The sequence below is a fragment of the Miniopterus schreibersii genome (assembly GCF_964146895.1).
Source record: "Miniopterus schreibersii genome assembly, chromosome: 10".
NCBI classification, from domain to species: domain Eukaryota; kingdom Metazoa; phylum Chordata; class Mammalia; order Chiroptera; family Miniopteridae; genus Miniopterus; species Miniopterus schreibersii.
The window spans coordinates 54,364,607-54,386,186 of record NC_138110.1 but is presented as its reverse complement, the minus strand read 5'-3'; the positions used below and the strand labels follow the sequence as shown (position 1 = coordinate 54,386,186).

At 46.3% G+C, this 21,580-nt stretch overlaps 1 protein-coding gene across 7 annotated transcripts in view; it reads right to left on the bottom strand.

Annotated features, from left to right (window-relative positions):
- The window catches only part of PTPRT (protein tyrosine phosphatase receptor type T), a gene marked incomplete at its 5' end in the record, with an annotated part of 804,541 nt that overhangs the window by 409,870 nt on the left and 373,091 nt on the right, over nt 1–21,580 (bottom strand). For all 7 annotated transcript variants that reach the window (XM_081150334.1, XM_081150335.1, XM_081150338.1 and 4 more), the window contains one exon: nt 12,895–13,188. In XM_081150334.1, coding sequence (XP_081006460.1) covers nt 12,895–13,188 — 294 coding nt within the window. The remainder of the gene's footprint in view (nt 1–12,894; nt 13,189–21,580) is intronic.

Here is a 21,580-nt window from a genome sequence, read left to right as displayed (position 1 = left end):
CAGGCTCAGCCTTGGCAGTCCCACCTCCTGCGGTGGCCTTCCTCAGGGCTGGCCTCTCCTATCTCCACACCCTCTCTAGATTGATCACATTTATTACCACCAAGGCTTTGTGGGGGAAACTGTGCATTGTCTACAGCAGGAGCTTCCGTTATCTGATGCTGATCCTATGGGAGCTATTGTACAACTTTGCAAATTGTAGATAACAGACAGTAAAGCAGAATAATTTTCTCTATAGACATGCAAATGGTTCTATCTGAGGGAGGGACAATCTGCCCCTCCCAGAGGAAAACAAAGCCGATTTTGCCTCCATTTGCATACGCATATCAATATCCCTGATCTAGAAATACCTCTGCATTTTGGATTTGTCTCTGTACCGGTTGTGACACCTCAACCGGTCCTCATGAATAAATTAAATAAAATCATGTTTGTTTTTACACCTATCTGAAAGTCATGCTTTTACCTTTTTGTGAAAATAATCTTTTTACAATTTTAAATGTTATCTGAAGCCAAAGAACCCATGTGTGTCTCCACCTCCCCCACCTTACTGATTTGTATATACGTATAGTTATTCTCACTATTTGCCATGGTCGTGTTTTACCAAGTTGCACGGATTTAGCAACCACTGAACCACAGCTCCTAGAGGAAGTATGAGCTTAAGTTCCTCTGATAAAACATTGGTGTCAGTCAACACATAACTTTGCTTTGAGTTTTTGTTTTAAGACACCTTAGTTGATATATATTGTTAACTTATTAACACGGAGCTCCCAGCCAACAGCCCTGCGCTCACGCCTGAACAAAGCTTCCCTAATACACGTGTTTTCTCCGTAAGGCCCATCGCAGCTTTCCTGCACCTAGGAACTCTTGGCAGCCTCTCAGCACTACCCTTGGGGACCATTTTAAAAAGCAGCAAAATTGCCAACAAAAAGCACAAAAGTGGGGGAGATATGGCACTAAATAGACCATAAAAAGGATATCTGTTTACAGTCGGAGACCTGAAACAAAGAGGCAGAGAGTCACCTTGTCCGACCTCATCGGGGAAAGTGTGCATTAGGCACCTCCAATGTTCCACCTTCTGCACATGTCTGAATCTGCGGAGTCCAGGAGCATTTGATTTTTGGTGTTAGAAATACATTCTAGAGAGTAGGTAAATTTGCAAATATGAAGTCCGCGAATGATGAGGGTGGACTGTATTTCTGCATTCATGTTAAATGTAATGCATGTCTCTCCCCTCAGTCTTCAGGATCCATAAAAACCAAGATCATGTCTGTTTAACTAACCATGCTACTTACTTAATATCAAGTCCCATGCCTGGTACATGGAGTTATTCAATGTATGTTTGTATTTATTGAAGCACAAAACGCATGAGTACATGGAAAAATATTCATTATATACTGTTAAGGAAATCAGTTTCAGAACAACATGTACATGTTGGCTCATGTTTATCCACTGGGATGTACATGTCTTCATTGAAATTAAAATAATAAAACCCTAACAGGAAGAGTTAGTTATCCCAAAATGTGGAGTAGCTGTATATATGAGTGGTGATTTTTACATTGTTTAGTGTTTTCCTGTATCTTCCAAAATAAAAATAATGAAAATATATTTCTTTCATCGACTCTACAAGATTTCATTAAAATATGAAAACCAGCATTATCTTTCCCACAATGCACTGCAGGCACCGGTCTCTAATTTGCAAGCAGACACCTTGGTCAGCATCTCCATCCGGCTCCTATGACAGGTTTCATAGCTCATCCCCATAACGCCAGCACTCTCCTAGGTAGTATCTTTCACTCCATGTTTTGGTGAATATGTGGCCAGAATTAAGTGTCATGCTCTTGGCATATGTTGTGTGGCGCATTACAGGTGTCACACAGCCTACTCATTATGAATCCTAAACTCCCCCAAAAAACAGAGTGTCGTTACTTTGATAGCCGCGTCTAATTGAGATGCATACTCATCCATTCTCCAGCCCTCTGGGTGTGCCAGCCAGACACAGGTGAGATGCCCACAGCTCTGTACTCAGGGAGTTTAAAATCTAGTACAACTCAAGACAGAGGGATGGCCCTCTCCGGCCTAGGAGAGGCCTTTAGATGTCGAAGCTGCCGAGGCTTTGATCAAAGGCTTTGGAGTGGGTGCAGTAGCCAAGTGCATGTACGACTCTAAAGGCAATTAAGGTTCATACTACTGACTTCTTTCTTCTCGGAGATATTCCTCTGGGCTCAATTTTATTGTGTTTAGTTCACATACCATCCTACATAAAATAGTCTGGGCCAAGTTTAAATGGATTTTCTGCTTAACCTTCAAATAATAAGAAAACATTCAATTAATCAGAACTCCTGCCTTCTTTGCCCTGTCGCCCCCACCTTTCCTCCAGGCCATCTGGTTAATCCAAGATTCACAGCACGTAGAAACCTTCCACAGTGACCGGGGAGCAGGACCTGGAAGAGCTTGGGACCAGAAGATGTCATTCAACAGCTATGGCAAATTTGGAAATTTAGGGAAGGTCTCTTAACTTCTGAGAGCTTCAGGAGCCCCCAATAGAAAATGGGGGTGATTAGCCAAATTAGTCTCAGAGTCATGGTGAGGATGAACAGAGATAATATTTACAAAAGACTTTAGGGAGATAGGACTGTAAAGGATTCGCAAATGCAGGTGGTGCTGGCCACTTGGATGGGGTTGGCGCCTTCCTCTCAAAACTCGTTCCCCCAACTGGTCTCGGTGCCTGTCCGCTATTCGACAGGCCAGGCCCTCGCTCTGACGGGTTTTCTTTTGCGAACCTCCTTTGGGTAGACCCCTCCATCTTCCTTCCCCTCCCGCTCCCGAAAGACTTCCCACGCTTCCTCCCCAATGTCTCATTGTTGGGATACTCACTATTTACCAAAGACCAAAACAAACCCCACATTGATGAATGATTTAAATATAAAACATGAAACTACCTTTAAGAACCAGCTAGGTAAATAGTTGCTATCACTGAGGGACGTTGTGTTGAGTTATTTAAAATTTTGTCAGTGTGTTTTTCTGATTTTCCACGTTTTCTGCAGTGCACACAAGTATCTTCACAACATGCATGCATCCGACACCTATTTACTGAATGCCTACTATGTACAGGGCACGAGTGAGCAGAACAGGTGAGGATTCTGTCCCCAGGGAGGGAAGAGGCAGTAAACTGACAGGCACATGCGTAATTAGCTGATTACAAATTAGGATAAGTTTTATGAGGAGTGTCACAAGTGGTTATAAGGGGGAGTGGGAAGGAGACTAATTTAGGACAGGGTGTCAAGCAAGGTCTCTCTGTCCAGTGACTTTTAAAGGGACACACAAAGGAAGAAGTTAACTGGGGGAGGGTGTGAGTGGGAGGAGAGTCCCAGGGAGAGCGAGCAGCTTGGGCAAGAGCCCCCAGGTAGGAAAAAGCTTGGCCATGGTGGTTTTGGGGAACAGAAAAAAAAAAAAAAAAAGACTAGAGTGGCTGGCACGGGCGAGCAAGGCAGAGAAGAATGCGAAAGTGGAGGTTAGACACGAATTAACGGAGGCTTGAAAGATCACTTCATGCCTATGGAGCTGGCAAAATTAAAAATATATATAGTACAAAATTCTGTCAAGGTTACACTGAAAGTGCTCATGTCATTATAAAACAGCATGATTATTTCATTGGAAGCAATCTGTGGAATGTTGCAAGAGCCAGAAGGTTACCTCCACCTTCTAATGCCTCAGTCCTTGAAATTTAGTCTAAGAAAGTAATTCAAGCAGAAGGCTACAGGCAGAATGGTGGCAGCATTTTGGAAAACACCCAACTACCCAACAATATGGGAATCATTTAGTAAATTATCGTAATTAGCCCCTATGGGACACCATGGGGCCATTAAAACAATGTTGAAAACTCCTTAATAACCTGTAAAGTACTTACTTTTAGGTGTTGAGTGACAGGTGGGGACTATAAATGGCACACAGGACATAATTGCATAATAAGAATTAGGTCAATGATTGAAATGGAATATGCTCTAGCAAAAAATTAACTAGCTGATTAGACATACTTTCTATTTTCAAAAATTTGCTTTTGTGTTAAGATTAATTTTCTCAAGCACGAGGCTGACGAGGACAATGGGGCGACGACAGGCAGTCACCGCAGCAGCTGTAGCAGCTGGCCTTCCCTCAGCCCGGGCCGGCTGGGAGAGGCTGGGCCGGAAGAGTCCCAAGGGCCGGAATCGGGCTCCCCGGGCCCCCACCTCAGCCGCCTCCTAAGCTTTGTGCTTGGAACAAAGTATGTAACCTCCGTAAGCCTCGGTAGCACGGAGACGGAGGGACACACCTTCCTCACGGGATGGCACGCGGTGTCCCCGCATTCATTCTTAGCCATGGTTAATATTAATGACCCTCAGTTCTAGCCAAGGAGGCGAGCGGTACCACCCCTCCTTCAGAATGGGGAAACGGTCAGAGAGGTTCAGCAGATTGCCCAAGACTGTACAGCATCTTGATGCCGGAATCGGAGTCAGACTCGGGCTGAAGGCGAGGCCCTCGCTCGCCTGCGCCCTGCGCCCTGCTCCGTCTGACCGCGCTTGGTGCGCAGCCCGGGCTCCGCAAACGTGCAGCGAACGATCGCTGTCCTTCGCCACAACGTCAGTGGCTCACTACCCATGAGAAAAACAACCTCCCGCGTTTATGCAGGGTGCGGTACAACCCAGAACAATCTTTCACATTCACACTTGATTCTAAGGGGAAACCTACTTTTAAGTGGTATAAATTGTATGCAGCACAGCAAAACTAAGAGGAAAGGTTGACAGTGACCCGTAACCTCGTTCCGTGCAGGTGCGCGCACATACGCACCATATGTATGGGGGGGTCTGTGCATGTACACGAATGCAGATAAATTAAAAGATATTTTTGAGGGAGGTTTGTTCCCATTAAAATAAAGGCTTTGATCTCAGCATTAGCCGCCCTCCCTCAACCCCCGCTTAATGTCCAGCTCCAACATGGGGACACAATGGTGTATGTGGCTTTGTAAGCTGATTATTTTTTTTTACTTATTATAGCATGAACACTGACCCGTGTCATCAGATATTCTATAAAAACATGATTTGCAATGCCAGCATAGATCCCCACCGTGGGCGTGCACAAAATGTACTGAACTGCTCTCCTATTAGTGCATTGAAGTGATTTCCAAGTTTTTGCCCTTATGAATAATGCAGGGATGACCTCTATGTATACAACTCTTTTTGAGCAGCTTGGATTATTTTCTTAAAAAGAAATTAGCAAACTGTTCGCTAAGTATGCTATGCCAGTTAACCCCCATGCAGAAGTGCCTGCTCCCTTCTTTGCCAATGCTGCTTATTTTCAATTAAAAACAGATATTTTTTGCTAATGTTACAGGTTAGAAATGCATTTATTTGTTTATCTGTGCCATCAGATGTTTTGTTTTCTCACCAAATTCTTTTTTACCATTCCTATTTTGCTTGGCGATTGCTTGATAATACCCTTTAGCCACTTTTTCTTTGTATCAGTGTGATGACATTTTTATTGACTTGGGAGAGCTCTTTATATGTAAGACGATTTCTTATTTTCTCAATTTTGTCACATATTTCCCCACATCCAGTTTACCCATTTGCTTTTTGAATTTTGTTAAGATAGTACAGAAGATTTTCCTTCTCCTTCCTCTTCCCTTTTTATGTAATAAAATTTGTAAACTTGGATTCTATGGTATATTTGTTTGCTTTTAATGAAGTGAAAGTCCCTCCTAATACGAGAATGAAATTTTCTTTATTTTCTTCTGGTTCTTGCTTTTTTCAGCTTTTAAATTAAGTTCTTAACAGGTCCAGAATTTACTTAGCATATCATGATATGTATGCAATGGAGTCTATCTTTTTCAAATTATTAACCAATTACAAATATAGTATTTGCTAAGGAGTCTCCATTCACATAAATTTTAAAATCTAGTCTCAGTACATACTGGATTATTTTCTGGGCTTCATTATCACAGCTATAATAAATGTCCGTGCTTCACAGGGAACCCCTCCCCCCCACCACTGCTTTTCCAAAGTGTTCCTCACTACTTTCTCCTGCAGACTCTCTCACATCAATTTAGAAATCACTTTGTCAAGTTCCAAAAAGAATCCATTAGGCTTTTGATTGCAATTGTATTAAACCCATAAATTAATCTGGGGAGAACTGATATCTTCCCAATATTAAATTTGTTAATTCAACAACATGATGCATCTCTCCATTTATCCAGGTCTTATTTCATCATCCTCGATAAAGTTTTGTAGGTGTGTGTGTTTTCATACAGATCCTGCACATTTCTTGGTTTACTCCTAAGTATTTCTATTTTAATTGCATTTGAGAATAGGATACATTTTATTATATTTTTATAATGGTTATTACTGGCATATGGCTATTGATTTTTGTTTATTTGCTTTGAGTCGGACCATAATACTGAAATCTCTTAGTTCTAATAAGCTTTTTTTTTTTTTTTTCTTTTTTGGTTTAGTATATTCTCTTAAGGCTCTGAAGCTATAAGAACATTTTCTGCTACAAATAAGAAAGTGCCTTTCTAGTCCTAGCTCACTAAGAATTCTGATCAGTAATGAAGGCTGAATTTTTTCAAATTACTTTCAGCCTCTCTGGAGAGGATCGGGTGGTTTTTATCTTATGACCTGCTGATACGAGGCATCATACCAGTAGTTTTTCTAATATTCAACACTTTTCATCAGTGCATTTCTGGAATGAACCCAACTTGGTTGTGGTGCCTCATGCTTTCATAATGATGCTGGATTCTGGGGTCACACGGGAAAAACTTGAGCTTTGTAGAGATATAATTACAGGTTCAATTCCCTGCTGAGCCACTTGGCCAGCTATATATGGCGTTGGGTAAGTCACTTATCTTCCAGACAGTCAATGGAGAAAATGATACCCAGCCCTCGAGGCTGCGGCAGGAATTACAAGTAAAACGCTCAAGCCCGACACCACGGGCCTTGCGTATCACAGATACTCCGACTGGGTGGAGAGCCGCTGGTTCCATTACTGTCATCATCCGTGTTCCTTGTGTTGTTGCCTCAAGATTTCCAAAGCTATAGTAATGACTGACCTCCAATTTTAATATTTGGAGCTATTTCTTTTAAATTCAACTAGCTTGATAAACAAACACAGTCAGCTTTTCTTATCATTAATACCACTCTGCGCCTCATTATTTCTTCAAATCCCAACCTTCAAAGTTAGGAGGGGAAGGGGGAGGCTTTACCAGTCATGTTTGCTGAATGACTGTGCTCCATCTTCTGGGGTGGCAGAAAAATCTAAGAGTAGCAAGAGGTTTAATAGGGCTTTTCTTGTTGCTTTAGAATTTTACCCATGGCTACAAAATCAAGGAGAGTAAGCAGTAAATCCTGCCACATCCTACAGAGGCGAGCTAGGGCGCTTCCAGATGTCCCTTGCAGAGAGTGCTAGGAGGTGCCAACGGGACCCTCACTTCTCACTCCGACACCGCACTCAGCCCATACAATAAGGAGACGGCGTGGGCTGTGACTGAGGTTGTGTATTGTAGGTATAAGGGCAAAAGGCTTTTATCTTTTCTCCGACCCTTCCATAAGCCAAGTGATGGGGGCTTCAAGAACCACTTACAGACGCTGTGTGCGCAGTGGGAGGAGATGACATCTCACGCCCGAGCAGACGCCTGCGCGTCTGCAGATACTTCTTGGCTCACACAGCAGCTCCAGAACCAAGTGTGGGTAGAGCACGCACCCCCCTCCTTCATCCCTCATCTCTCCTCCTGGGCCTACCCCCCAGGGTTAGAAGGAAGGGCAGAGGCATCACAGACAGCTCGGGGGAGGGGAAGTGCTTGAATGGCCGTTATCCCAAATCCACATCTTTGTGAGTAAGCGGTGGTCATCGTCAGTCTCCAGGGGCTACTGCCTTCAATCCAGGCTCACCTGTACCGCTCTAGAAACAATGTCCCTCGAGCACGACAGATTTAGGTTACAGTGAGAAGAGTTTCTCTGTCTGATGCTGGGTGATAGCTTATGACATCAACACGCAAGGGCCCAGGCCACTCAAAGTGGTACCTGCAGAAGAGATGCAGGGACAAGCTGGGCCAGTGCTGGTCTGCACCTCTTATTTCACCTGCCTTCCCTACTTACGGACCTAGACCCCCATCCTCAATGTCATTGCCCTTGGTTCTCCTGTGGACTCCAGACAGTTGATGCTAGCAGCCTGTCTGCTGCCCCAACTCTTTTAAACCTAATGGATATTGTCTGCTCCCACAAAGGACCCCATCTAGAGTTGTAATACTGGGTGGAAGATACTAGTAACCACCCCGGATCCCCAGCAGTGAGGAGTCTGCCATGGGAGAGTGTGAACTTCCCATCAGAGGCAGCATTCAAGGTGAGGTTGGGTGGGCACCAGACGACCCAACTAGGCCCAACTCACATCACTGGAGGTCTGCTGTCGGGGCGATGCCGGAGGAAACCGCCACTGTTATGGCAAGAAAACCCCCGAGGGTCCAGACTACAATCCGATCACTGTGTTCTGAAATGGGATTTCCCACTGGACTACGAAGAACAGAAAAGCACATGCCCACCTTTCCTGATGCCAGTCAGCCCAGAGAAGTGGACAAGCGAGGCTTCCTGTTTTGATACGATGATTCATAATCATAACACGCATAACAGCAGCGGCAACAAATAATGATGATTGGCTTCATTAGAAGCATCTAAAGAGCATTTTGAGCTTTCCAAAGCACTTTGATGTACATTATCGTGTTTGCTCCCAGGCCTGTATCTCAGGAAGGACGGTGAGTGATTAAACGGAGCAAAAGGAACCAAATGATGAATGAAAAAGGTGAATGAATGAGGCATGTCAAGAGCACAGCATGGAGAAAGAGAATTAAACTGCTCTCATTGACGCTAAGAAGTCCCTGGGATGCTAAAATCCAGGTACAGTCGGGCAGGTCCACGGCAGAGGGAGAGGTGATCTGCTGGGCTCCCCTGAGCTCCAGGTTCACATCCACCATCACCTCTGGGCATCTTCACCTCGCACACAACACACGCAAACCTAGACTTACCCCCTTGCCCAGGGCATCTTGTGTGTTTTCCACCTCAGAAAATGGCTCCACAGCTCGTCTCTCAGTCACCCCAGCCAGAAGCCTGGGAGTGTCATCTTTGGCTCCCATCCCTGCTTTCCCTGACTCCTAACTATAGTCTGTCCAGGCTCTGACTTAACTGGCTAAAAGTCTTGCTCTGAATTCTAGACTATTGGTCTTGGATGCTGCCCTGTAGCCAAACTCTTATTGATATGTTCTCCACCGTAAGGGTTGGACTGTGCCAATCCCCTGATGGCATGCCTGCTCAGCGACCTGTCGGACCTGGCAGAGCCATAATGCATCCCACCTGTCCTTGCTGAATTGGCCTTCTGGTATCTTCCTGAGCTATCCCCAAACTTGTAGCTTTTTGCTGTGAGCCTCTGCCTACTTTTAGCATGCCCTTACTAGGCCAGCCTCTGCCACCAGGACTACTATTGCGGTCCATGGCAGCCATTCACTCTCAGCTGGTCTCCACAGTGACCAGTCTCCCTATCATCCAGTCCCACATTCAAGTGGACATTTGCAGAGGAAACCCCATCAGTCCATATACTGGGGGAGTTCCTTAGGCCAAGAGACTCAGCTCTAAGCACTGAATTGACTTATATAACCTCGGTTTGATGATTCTGAACCTAAGATTTCCTCCCATCTCCCTCTCAGCATTGCCTCAAGGATCAAGCAATATATCGGGTATTCTCCAAGTGCCGCACTGGTGTGTCACAGTCTACCAGTGGTTCTTAAATGTGGGAGCATTTAAGAACCACTCAGCATCACTCAGAGGGCTCCTTAAAGCATAGATCTCTGGGCCCCAATCCAAGAATTCCTGAATCATTAGGTCAGGGGCCAGGGCCTGGGAGTTTGCTTTTCTAACATGTGCCAATGCAGTGGGTCTGGGGACCACACTTTGAGAACCACTGCTCTAGCTCATACTAAGAACATTCCTCTTTCCACGCCAGCCTTGTTTTCCTCCATGAAGTTTGGTATTTCACTACTCAACCTGATGCTTTACCCTTTATGCTGTTTTGTTAAAATCTTCACCCAGCCTGTAAATTCGTCTGGGCAGAGATTATACATTCCACACTCCATACTCTCTCATTTTCTGTTTTGTAAAATGAGTTCGCTTTCAGTGCGGTTAAGAACGAATAGAGAAAAGGGTTGGAGGACCAGGCTACCAACCCCAGTAATCAGCATCCACAAATGAATATCAGGCTTGGAATTCTCTTAAAAATTAATTACGAGCCAAAGGACACCCCACCATCAGTGGCACTGCGGGGAAAAAGATTATCTTCTTCATGACACATTTTAGAAAATGGGAGTTATTAAAGGTTTTAGTCGTTCCTTACTTAAACACCAACATTTCTTTAACTATAAAGCCACAAAAAGCACTTCGATTCATAATTTTTATAGTGATAGTCAGACAATTGTGTTTTCAACATGCAAAATCCATTACACGGTCATGGCAACAATCTTCAATAGACTGTAAATTTTTATTGAGATGATCATCTTGCGATTGAATTTCAAAATGCATTATATGATCATCAGCAAGAAGTCCGTGGGGGCTCCTAACAGTACTTTGAATATCATTTATAAAGATCAGAAACCCTGGAAAACCTTAGATTTGCCCTGTGGAAAGAGGAAAGTCTCATTGGCAGGATAGAATCAATTATTTTTATGGATGGATATTGAATTGCAAAGCTGAGATAAGGTATTACCTGATTTAATAACATATCCTACGTCCTTTTAAAGTAGTAAGGTTCATAATCAGGTCTCAATGAGGAATTTTACCAAAGGCCCATTTTTTAAAATAATCGAGAAAACGGCATCTCCATTCATCATAGCGGCTCAATAACTTTCAAAGGAATATTCCCAAGCAATGGAAAAACTGCCTTTGGGTTACATAGAGCCGAGATACACTCCTCAGATACTTTAGAACGGCTACAGTCAATTCCTCCAGAACTCCGGCCTTGACAATGTGAATGTGCCCCATCGTGACTGACATATTAGGAAACAGTTTGAGCGTAACAAGAATTTCACATTTGCAGTGTGTGACTTTGAACGTAGACACACGAATGGAGCAGGAAACTGCACCCGGCTGAACTGAGCCACCCAGGAACACACACAGCACCCACCCGCAGTACCCACCCGCTCCCGCAGCTCACCGCCTGAGTTAAGGCCGCACCCGCCGACACCTACTGTGACACGGCCCATCACTGCCACGTGGCCCTCCTGCACCGCTCCCCAGCACCCCACGCTGCAGCCTCCTGACGCCACGTCCACGAGCAGACGTCAGGGCGTTTCAAGGTAACACCATATGCATCGCAGTTTTTATGCATATCTTGACCATTAACGTGTGTAAAACTGCCACCAATTTTACTATATTTCTCTCTTTTTTTTTTTTTGCATGTCACCGATGAGGTACAAGTGTTGTGCCTCACAAGCCCAGTGGTTTTTATTGCATAACTTTGCATAATGCAGTGATTTTTAGGAACATGTATGTCACATTACAGCAGAACGGACTGTATTTTACTTTGCTTTTTGTTCCAGGGTGGGCACTGTGCTGATGGGTCTTTCTCTCCCCACCCCGAAGCTGTCAGTGTCCTTTTCCCTTGGACCCAGCAGCCCACACGATGGCTTCCCTGGTCCCCCACAGAAACCCCCCAGCAGTCTGTACCTCACAGATGGCACATGCCTCTCTGTTAATCACCAATGATCAAGGGCATTGGGGTCAGGTACAAATCCTGACTGCCACTGGCCAATCCTATGACTTTGAACACAATGCTTAAAAATTGAATCTCCATTCATTCATGTATATATGAGATAAAATAACTTACACTGAATGGTTACTTAGAGGGGGAAATGAGACAATATAAATAATGTGATTTGCAAAAGAAATATGAACACTGAGTTCTTTTAATTTCTTGAGTTGCATTCAGAGCTGGAACATCTCAGGGATATAGTTAGAGACACAATCTCAGCCAACACCCCTTTTTAGAAACAGCAGAGAGTCCCAGAGCCCTCAGGGACATAGCTGGATCCAAAGAGCCCTCCTAGACACAGACCCAGCCAGCAAACTCATATGCAGCACACAGGAACCTCAGAGAAACAGTTGGAGCCAAGGCTCCCCAGCAAACATGGAGCCAGGAGCTTGTAGGAATAGAACCCAGAGGACCCTTGGGAGGGGGTCAGTCCCAACCCAGACTCTCAGGTAGGAGCCAGGAGTCCCCAAGGGACATAGAGCCAGGAGGCTCCTGCGACTAAGCAGTTCCAGAATCCACAGAGAGACACTTTCAGAGCCAGGAGGCACTCGGGATGTAGTTGGCACCAGGAGCCCCTCCAAGACAGAACTGGAACCAGGAACCCTCGAATAAGTTGTCAAAACCAAGAACTCATTAGGGTCACAGGCCCAGTCCAGGGATCCTCAGGGACACAGCTAAAATCAGAAACCTCGGGATTACAACAGGAACCAGAAGCACTCAGAGATAAAGTCCAAATGAGACCTTCAGGGGACACAGTCAGAGCCAGGAGCCCTCAGAGACACTGTCAACAGTAGGAGCCCTTGGTAAGAGCAAACCAGCGTCCCATCGGCAACACTGTCAGAACCAGGACACAGCTAGTCAGGCAGTTCTTAGAGTCACAGTCAGAGCAAGAGGTCTGTGGAGATGTCATGAAAGCCAGGAGGCCCTCTCAGGCGAGACCAGCACCCCGACTGTTTCTCTCCCCAACAGGACGCACGCTCACACCAAGGAAGCCTAGGAACGACTGTCCCGCAGAGCCAAGGGGAAGATCACGCACGGCAACTGCCCAGCCTCTCCAAAGGGCATCAGGAAGGAGGCTCTTACCCGCACACTTGGTCCTGGTGGTGAGCGGAGGCCCCGGTGGCCCTGTGCCCCCCTCTCCTGGCCTTGTGAGTAGCACCCGTATCTCATACTCCACATCGGGGTCCAGATGCCACAGCTTGTAGTTGGGAGAGTCCACGATGTGGGTCTCGGCCCAGGTGCCGGTGGTGGTGCGATATTCCACCTCCTTCAGGATGATGGGACCGTCCCCGATGATGGAGTTGGCATTTGGCTTGATCCACAGGTACGTGGCCCCCACAGCCAGCAGCTCTGGGGGGGCGATGGGAGTGGGAGGCTCTGAAAGACAATCCAGAAAGGACATAAGACTCATGTGGTTTACAGGACAGAATCCAAGCATGTGAGGAAAAGGGACAAGATTCCAGACAGAGCCACCACACAGCCCAAACCCCTTCTAACCCCATTCCTGGCTCACGTTCGGCACCCAAGTACCCAAATCGGTATTTCTTCAGCAACTATATTTAGTACCTAGGGTATGTCTTTTGTTTAAAGAAAGGAAAGAGAGAAGCAACCGGGAGGAGGTCTTCCCAGAACACAGCAAAGCCGTCGGGGTTAATACTCTGCTTTCAGTCCCCAGGTGAGCACCTGCCTTTACTGAACGGAGTCTGGTTCAAAACCCAGGGTCGCCTGAGGTATACAAACATTTCTTTTATAGAAACACATAGGTTGTTAGTGGACGTTCTCCCAGAGAGGGGTTTGAGCCTAAGTAACACAGCAAGAATTCAGCTTCTCCCTCCATTCTAGCAGGTTCCTCCGGCAGGGACACAGCGGCCCAGGGGAATCGAGGGCCAAGGGAGCAGTCACGCCATGTTATACTGTATTTGCAGCCTGTTGCGGCCCCTCATCCGTTAAGTTCCGCATCTTCAGCTAAGCAGACCAGCTTTCAGCAAGCATTTGTGGCAGCCGAACACTGGCAAAGCTGCGGAAATCAACATGTATTTTGTACTTCTTGTTGGCCAAGAAATCTCACAGGCATTGCTTTGCATAGTTCTTCAGACATTATCACCTCGGTTTTGATGGGGGGAAAAACTGAGAACCCAAGTGACCAGGTCACCAAACCAAGATCATGGAGCGTAAGGCAGGATGGAACCCACCGCTGCACGCCTTCCGAGACCAGCTCGCCCCTTGGGAAGCTGTTTGCCTCTTGAAGCCCATTTTGTGGAAATCAAAGTGGATATATTTTTTACTTGTTGCAAAAAAAACAGCAGTGGAACAACAATAAAGAAAGTGAGAAGCAAGAGAAAATATGTTCCCTTCCCTATCACCCAACATAATAGCCTTTTTTATTTCTCTATGTTCCATTCCAGTTCCTATTCACATATGTACACCTTTTTCATGCGGTTCCAGGAACACATAGATACAACGTACATTTGTTTTTCCTTCACTTATTATAGCCTAAGGGCTTTGCTTATATACTATAGGGATTTTATCATCACCGTCTTTAATAGCTACAGAATAACCCATCAGGTAACCACACTAACTATCCTCCGATTGTTGGGCACGTGAGTTGCTCCAAGTTTTGCTCTGGTAACTAATGCTGCAGTGAACATCTCTGTGCAAATGACTCCAGTCCTGCTTGTCTCACATTTTCCTAGGACCACCTTCCAGGAATGGCATTATCTAGCAGGGGGTATGAGCAAGTTAATGATTCTTTGAGGAGCATTAGAAAGTGCAGGGAAGGGGAGGCATTTGGGAGTGGAGTACAATATTAAAGAACTTTGGACAACCTCTGGGTCATTCAGGTGGCTGAGGCAGGTATGAGTTTCAGTTTGGAACTCAGGTGAGAGCTTCCGGATAGATAAAACTCACTCAGTGTTTTCTTTCTAATTAATTACCTAGCAACAAAGATTCTCCACAAACAGAATAATTGCTGTGAGACAGAGGTGGACAATATTTTCTCAGTGTGGCTCAGAGGAAATCTTAAGGGACAGCTTCAGATTGCCTCTATTATAGCCTGCCATTTGGCCAGAGAAGGAAATTAAGCAGATTAGTCAAGCTAGATGCTTTTCTTTACAAAGCCACGGAGGTTATTACTCAAGGCCTTGTTATCTCAAAGGTGTTTGCAAATTGATTTTTGGATAATTTGTTCCAAGTAGAGAAGTTAGGTTGGCAGGCAGATAATTTCTGGGCTCATCCTTTGTGCATTTTAAATATACAGACCCTTTGATCACCATGATCAACTCTCCCCAGCTCCCATCTGTCTCCAGTGAGGCCCCAAGGGCAGTATCTGTAGCTCTGGGAAGACCCTGACCAATTCCTTAAGCTAATCATTTACTAAAGGGCCCTGGACATAATCAAGAGCAGCTGACTTCAATATTTGAGGCTGGAGCAAGAGGCCACATTAAACTCTCTTCCATCGACTTTCCACTGTCGTTTCTGTTCTCCTGTTTCAAGCATTAACAGTAAATTGCTGACCAACAGAAAGAAAATAAAGTATTAATCTTTCCAAACGTTGAGTCGCTTTTCGTGTATTTCTGATGATCGGAGCGAGTATAGTTGCAGACGTTCCCTCGAGCACATAAATGTCTCCATCTCAAATGACTTACTAGTTCAAGTCCCTGTGCAGACGAGCCAATGCCGCCATCTCTCCCTCTGTCCCCTCAAGAACACACCGAGGAAACACCACAGTGTTTCCTGTACCTGGATTACAGTTTTGTGTTTTCTTTTCCTCGTAATCCATGGATTATAATTGCCATTCTTTAGAAGTCACAAGTACTAGGGGCTCAAAGAGACAGAAGCTGGGATAAGACACACAATGATTTTTTTGGTAGATACCACCTTTTTACAAAAAGGCACAGAAAGACCATGTTGATTTGTGTCAGCTCTCCTCTCCGTGATAAACTGTCCGACCAGACACTGCAAGAAACCTATGAAGTCATCTAATCCAACCACCAGAGTCACAAAAAGGAAACTGAGATCCAGGGAGGGCTCAGGACCCACAAAGCTAGAAGAAGGTGGGGTTGGGGATTAGAACTCGGGGCTCCGGTAGCATTCTTGCCTTGCCCTTTCTACTCTTGTGCTTGAGATATTTCAGTGATTAACTAGAAGGAACCCAACACCAGGAACTTTTGGGGATGCAGAGGCCCTTATGAAAATCTGGTAAGATTCCCGACTCCCTTCCCAAGACCATGCACATAAACACATTACCTAGAGTTTTGCACATCCTTTCGGGAATCCGCAAACCCTCCTGACGCCCATGCACGGAGCCCTGAAGAATCAATGTTGAGAAGAAAGGAGGAGAGACCACATGCCCATAATAGCTAACACTTCTTGGGACCCCGAAGCCACCCTTTGTTGTGGGGGCTAGAGGCTGGGAGTCCAATCATGTGAATGAACGGAACTTGATGGAGAGGTCACAGATCTAGTACTTCCAGGCTCTCAGAATCCCAAATATTTGGGTGAAAATGAACATGCTAAGACTTCCACAGGACAACACCAAGTAAATGTCTAGCTCCCCATGACCATGACCCACCAAACACACTCAGAGATTTAATATTTGGGCTAAAATATTTAAGGGATAAAGACAAGCCCCTGCCCATGAAAGGTTATACCTTATGTAGAAATCTTCCACCAGGGATGTCTTAGCAGCTTGGGCTGCCATCACAAAATACCACAGACTGGGCGGATTACACAGCAGACATTTCTCACAGTTCTGGAGGCGGGAAGTCCAAGACCAAGGTGCTGGCAGATTCAGTTTGTGCTGAGAACGCCCCTCTGGGTTTGCAGACTTCTGCCTTCTTGCTGTGTCCTCACACGGTGGAAACAGATCTCTAGCCTCTCTCTCTTCTTATAAGGGCACTAATCCCATAAGGGGGGCTCCACCCACCAGGACCACATCTAAACCTAATCACCTTCCAAAGGCATCACCTGCTAGTACAACCACATGAGGGGTTAGGACTTCAACAGATGAATTTTTTTGGGGGGGGGGGGGGAGACAAACATTCAGTCCTTTAAAATCTAGTTCTCTCTTGTCTAACATCTGGGGTCTGGGGTCTTGAGATGAACAATCTGTCAGAGAGCAACTCCCTGTGAAAGAAGCCCTACCCAGTCCGTACCCTGTGCTTCTCATGGGCCTCGAGTGCTGAGTGTGGAATTTAGTGGTGAAAAGAAATACAGGCCATCTGGACCCATGGAATCAGAGGGTAGGGCAGCCACTGAGAGCAGCAATGACAATAAAGTGCAATGAGGGTCATGATGGGGGTGACAGAGACAGTTATGAGGCCTGTAAAGGGACCTAATCTGGCCTAGAGGTTCGGAAAGCTCTTACAGAGAGAGCTTGAGTGCGATCTGTGGGCTCCCAAACTCACATATGTCTGTGGGCCAAGAGACTGTCCTGAGAATCCTGCAGTTCCGATTTGTTTGGGGAAGTAAACACAGGGCTGGAAGAGTCCACAATTAAAACTAGGCGTCCTGAACGCTGTCCATTCATTCACTCATTATGCACACGCCGGCTCCTGCTGCGTGTCCACTCTAAACTGAGCACTGAGGACAGAGCGGTGAGCAAAACGGGCACCGCGCTGCTTGCCCGGGCTCGCATTTAGCTTCCGCTCGAGGACTCAGACAGAGACACAAGCAGAGAGAGAAGCTGATTCAGAAGCTGCTGGAGGAAAGAAATCAGAGGCCAGGCCAGGCCCGGGGGGGAGCTTACGACACAACCGATGCATGTGCATAAAACAGAATACCGCCCGGCAAGGAAAAAGGCACACATCACTGAACCACACGGACGGGCGTCAGACGAAAATCGTGTTGTGTAGAACACGACAGGGAAAGACCCACGACGATCCCACCCACAGGAAACGCTCAAAACAGGCGGAGCTGATCTGCGGCGATCAATGTCCGAAGTACAGCCATTTATGGGAGCAGGTGCTGAGCAGGGTGAGGCAGGAGAGAGCTCTCCGGGGCACTGGAATACATGACATATTGACCTGGGTGATAAAATATTAATAATAATCAGGAAAGCATCGCCCGTGGCGGGGTGACCGCCTAGAAGGGGGCATGAGGAAAGTTTCTGGGGTGGTAAAATTTCTGCCTCTTGACTAGAGTGGTATAAGAATCATCCAACTGTACCCTTAAAATATAGGTGTTTTGCTGGTGTGAGTGATACCTAAAAAAAGAGACTAAGGAAAAGAAACAGACAAAAATATGGCTTATGTGTGACCCAGCAGGTGGGGGAAATGCCACTACATCTTACAAGGACGTGAACCGCAGAATATTTGGGAGAATGAGACTTAAATCCTCTATCATCTCTCTCAACTGTGCCAAGCCAGGAGAAATTGTTTGACATTTGATGGCACTCTCTGCTCACAAAATTTAGAACCACATCCAGAGGGAGGAAGTCTGGCCTCAGGGAGCTGAGATTTAAGGTGAGATGCTATTGGCCCCCACCAGCAAAGCATCAAAGCGAGTCAAGGACAAGACCCTGCGAGCCCCCCTGAGGCCTCGGCGGCAACACCCCTGACCTGCCAGGGCTCTCCTTCAGCATGGAGGTGGCGAGGTGACCCCTTAATGTAATTCTGCCCCGTCCTCAGGCAGCAATCTCCAGACCAATTCTGTCTTTCTTTTCCCTGCTGTGAGCTCTTGTAGCAGTTTGACTCCCCAGAAATTCCTACAGAGAGCAAAAGTGCTTCAAATAGGCGGAGAACAAGCTTGGCGCTTATGCACTGTCCGCTCCCGACAGAAATCAAACGATTCGAGAAAAACTGGATGTAAAGGTGGATGTCACCTGGCCTCCAACTCTGTCTACCAGCCTCCTCGCTCTACCTGATCACATAACCGCACCGCTACCCACTGACCCACAGGGTCTGCCAAACGCCCCACCCCACCCCACACGCCCACACACACAGGCCCACACACCGTGTCAGCGTTCCCACGGCCAGGCTTCTGCACGTGCATTTCCCCAACAGGAACGTCTTTCCTTTCCCTTTTAATCCAACTCTGCCCCCCACCCTTTTTTTCCCCAATTCCACTTCACGACTACTCGGTTGTGTGGCCCCACAGGGCTCAGCACAGAGTAGATGTTCAAAGCATCGCGCTGATTAGATATTCTGCTGATTGGCATGCAGCACTGTTTCATAAAATTATAAACTGAGGATCAAAAAGCAGAAAGGAAACTGGCTTGGGGCCATGGGCTGAGTCTCTTTTTGCCCTGGATTTAGCATGAGCCAGCTGGGTGACCCTGGACAGAACACTCAGTCTTTGTGGTTCTCAATCTTTTCATCTTTAGAATGAAAGACTGTTTTATAATTCTAATTATAAAGGTATCTACATTTTCTGCCAGAGACGACAGGGGTTCTATGTGGATATGCTCCCTGACGACCCTGAGTGCGAGTCATCGGCCGTAGGCCCCATCTTCTCTTGTTTCCCTGGCATGGGCCCATGAGGGCCCTGAACGTAAGATATAATAAGCAGATACAGTTATCCCTTGGCATCCATGGGGGTCTGATTCCAGGACCCCCATGGACACCAAAATCTGTGGATGTCCAAGTCCCTCATATAAAATGGTATAGTATTTGCATGTAACCTCCGCACATCGCACACCCTCCCCTACACTTTAGATCATCTCCAGATTATTTATAACACCTCATGCCATGTGAATGCTATGTTATACTCTATTGTCTCGGGAAAAATGACAAGAAGAGAGTCTGTGCATATTCAGTACACATGTAAGCGCTGTAGGCCTAACTAAATAATACATATCAGCAACACTGTAAGTTTTTTTTTTTGACTGATTGGTCGGCTGAATCCACGGACACAGAGCTGGTGAATGCCGAACCCGCCTGTAGGTGCCTACTAGACTTAGTCTTTGTTACCTAGCCTAACATACGCTAATGTTCAATAAATGTTTGATGTTTTATTTAAACGGGTAGAGAAAATATGTGGTAAGTTTTCCCCAAATAAGATGTTGGGGCGGCAATAAAGGATTGGACAAAAGCAAGCAGGAGACTGTTACAGAGAACAGTGAACGGACATCAAAGCTAAGAATTAGCAGCCTGGGGGGCACATACCAAACAACTGGAACAGAACAATAACCAAAGAGGAAGCGAAAAAATGCCTCTGAAGTAAATGAAGTTCTGATTTTGCAGACTATGAAGAGCACAATGGGTTCCAGGCAAAATCAATGACAAGACTCAAACTTAAGCACATACTGGCAATGTTTTGAAATCCAAGATGAAAGAAAATTCCCACAGGGATCTAGACAAAAACAGATCTCCACCAAAACAAAAAAGACTGGAAGATCAGTTCTCCGACCTCATAGTTGCAACGGAAACAGTGGCTATGACGGTGAAGATGAGAATCGTAACAATACTACTGACAACGGTGGCAGCTAATAAACACTGCAGATTTGTGCACCTGTCACTGTTCTTATGCCTTAAAATATTAACTCATTTAATCTTCACAGCAACTCTAGGGGTAGATACCATCGTGATTCACATTTTGCCAGAGACTGAGGCAGGTAGAGGGGAGCCAGAGAGATATGGTCTCCTGTTCCACAAACAAGCGCGGAGGGCGGATTCTGTGTTCTGAGGATAGTGAACCAAAGTGACTGTCTCTACCCCGGAGGAACCTAAGAGAGGAGTGAAACAGATGCAGAAATCAGTAATCTTCAGAATAAAAAAGGCTGGACCATGGCAGAGCCAGCATCTTGTGGACGCAGAGGAGTACGGTACACGAAATAATGGCCCCCAAAAGATGCCCACACCCTAATCCCCAGAACTGTGCATGGCACAGGGCACTCCGAAAATGTGACGAATGAGCTTGAGTGGCGAGAGTGTCTGGGAACATCCAAGCGGGCCAATGAAATCACCTTATAAGCGCAAGAGGGAGGCAGAAGGACAGGAGTCAGAGGGGGTGAGGGCCGAGGGGCTGCTGGCTTTGAACACAGATGGGGGCCACGAGTGAGAAATGCAGGCGGCCTCCAGAAACTGCAAAAGCCAAGGGAACAGCCTATCCCCGAGAGCAGGAGAAAAGCAGCGCTGCTGACCCATTTTAGACCCTGACTTCCATGTTTGTAGAGAATAAATTTGTGCTGCTTTAAGCCACTGTTTGTGGTAGTTCGAGTGGCCCTTGGAAATTAATACAAGGAGGAGATCCGATGGAGGAGATGAGGGAAGGTTTCCTGGGGCAATCAAATCATGAGATGATGAGAGGAGAGGAGGGTCCACCAGGCACCTGGGGAGGAGGGAGCCTTCACAGAGAAGAGCAGACTGGGTCATTCCGAATGGCACGTCCTGCTGAAACACGTTCTGCTGGGGAAGACAGCAGAAGGGCAATCGGAGAGCTTAACAGGGACCAGATCAGAAGGGTCTTCCTGAGGGGACATCCTGAGGCTTTGTAGGCAATGTGACACCTCCTCTGAGTGCAGGTTGAGAATGGGTTGAAAGGAGAGAGACTAGAGTCGGGGGAAACCACGTCCATTACTGAGGGGAGAGATACTGGAGGTCTGGTCCAAGGTAATGGCCATGGGGCACAGACAGAGGGACTGGACGACACAGGACTAGGAGACTGGACAGGACTTGGTCCTTGATTGAATAAGCAGGAGGGAGATGGGACCAGTATAAGCATAAAGCTAGGATTCAGCAGGCCGGGTAAGCCCGGGGCATGTGCATGCCTGAGGAGCCTCCGTCTTTCCTTGAGGCCACAGTATCTGCCCAGTCCACATAAGGGTCATCTA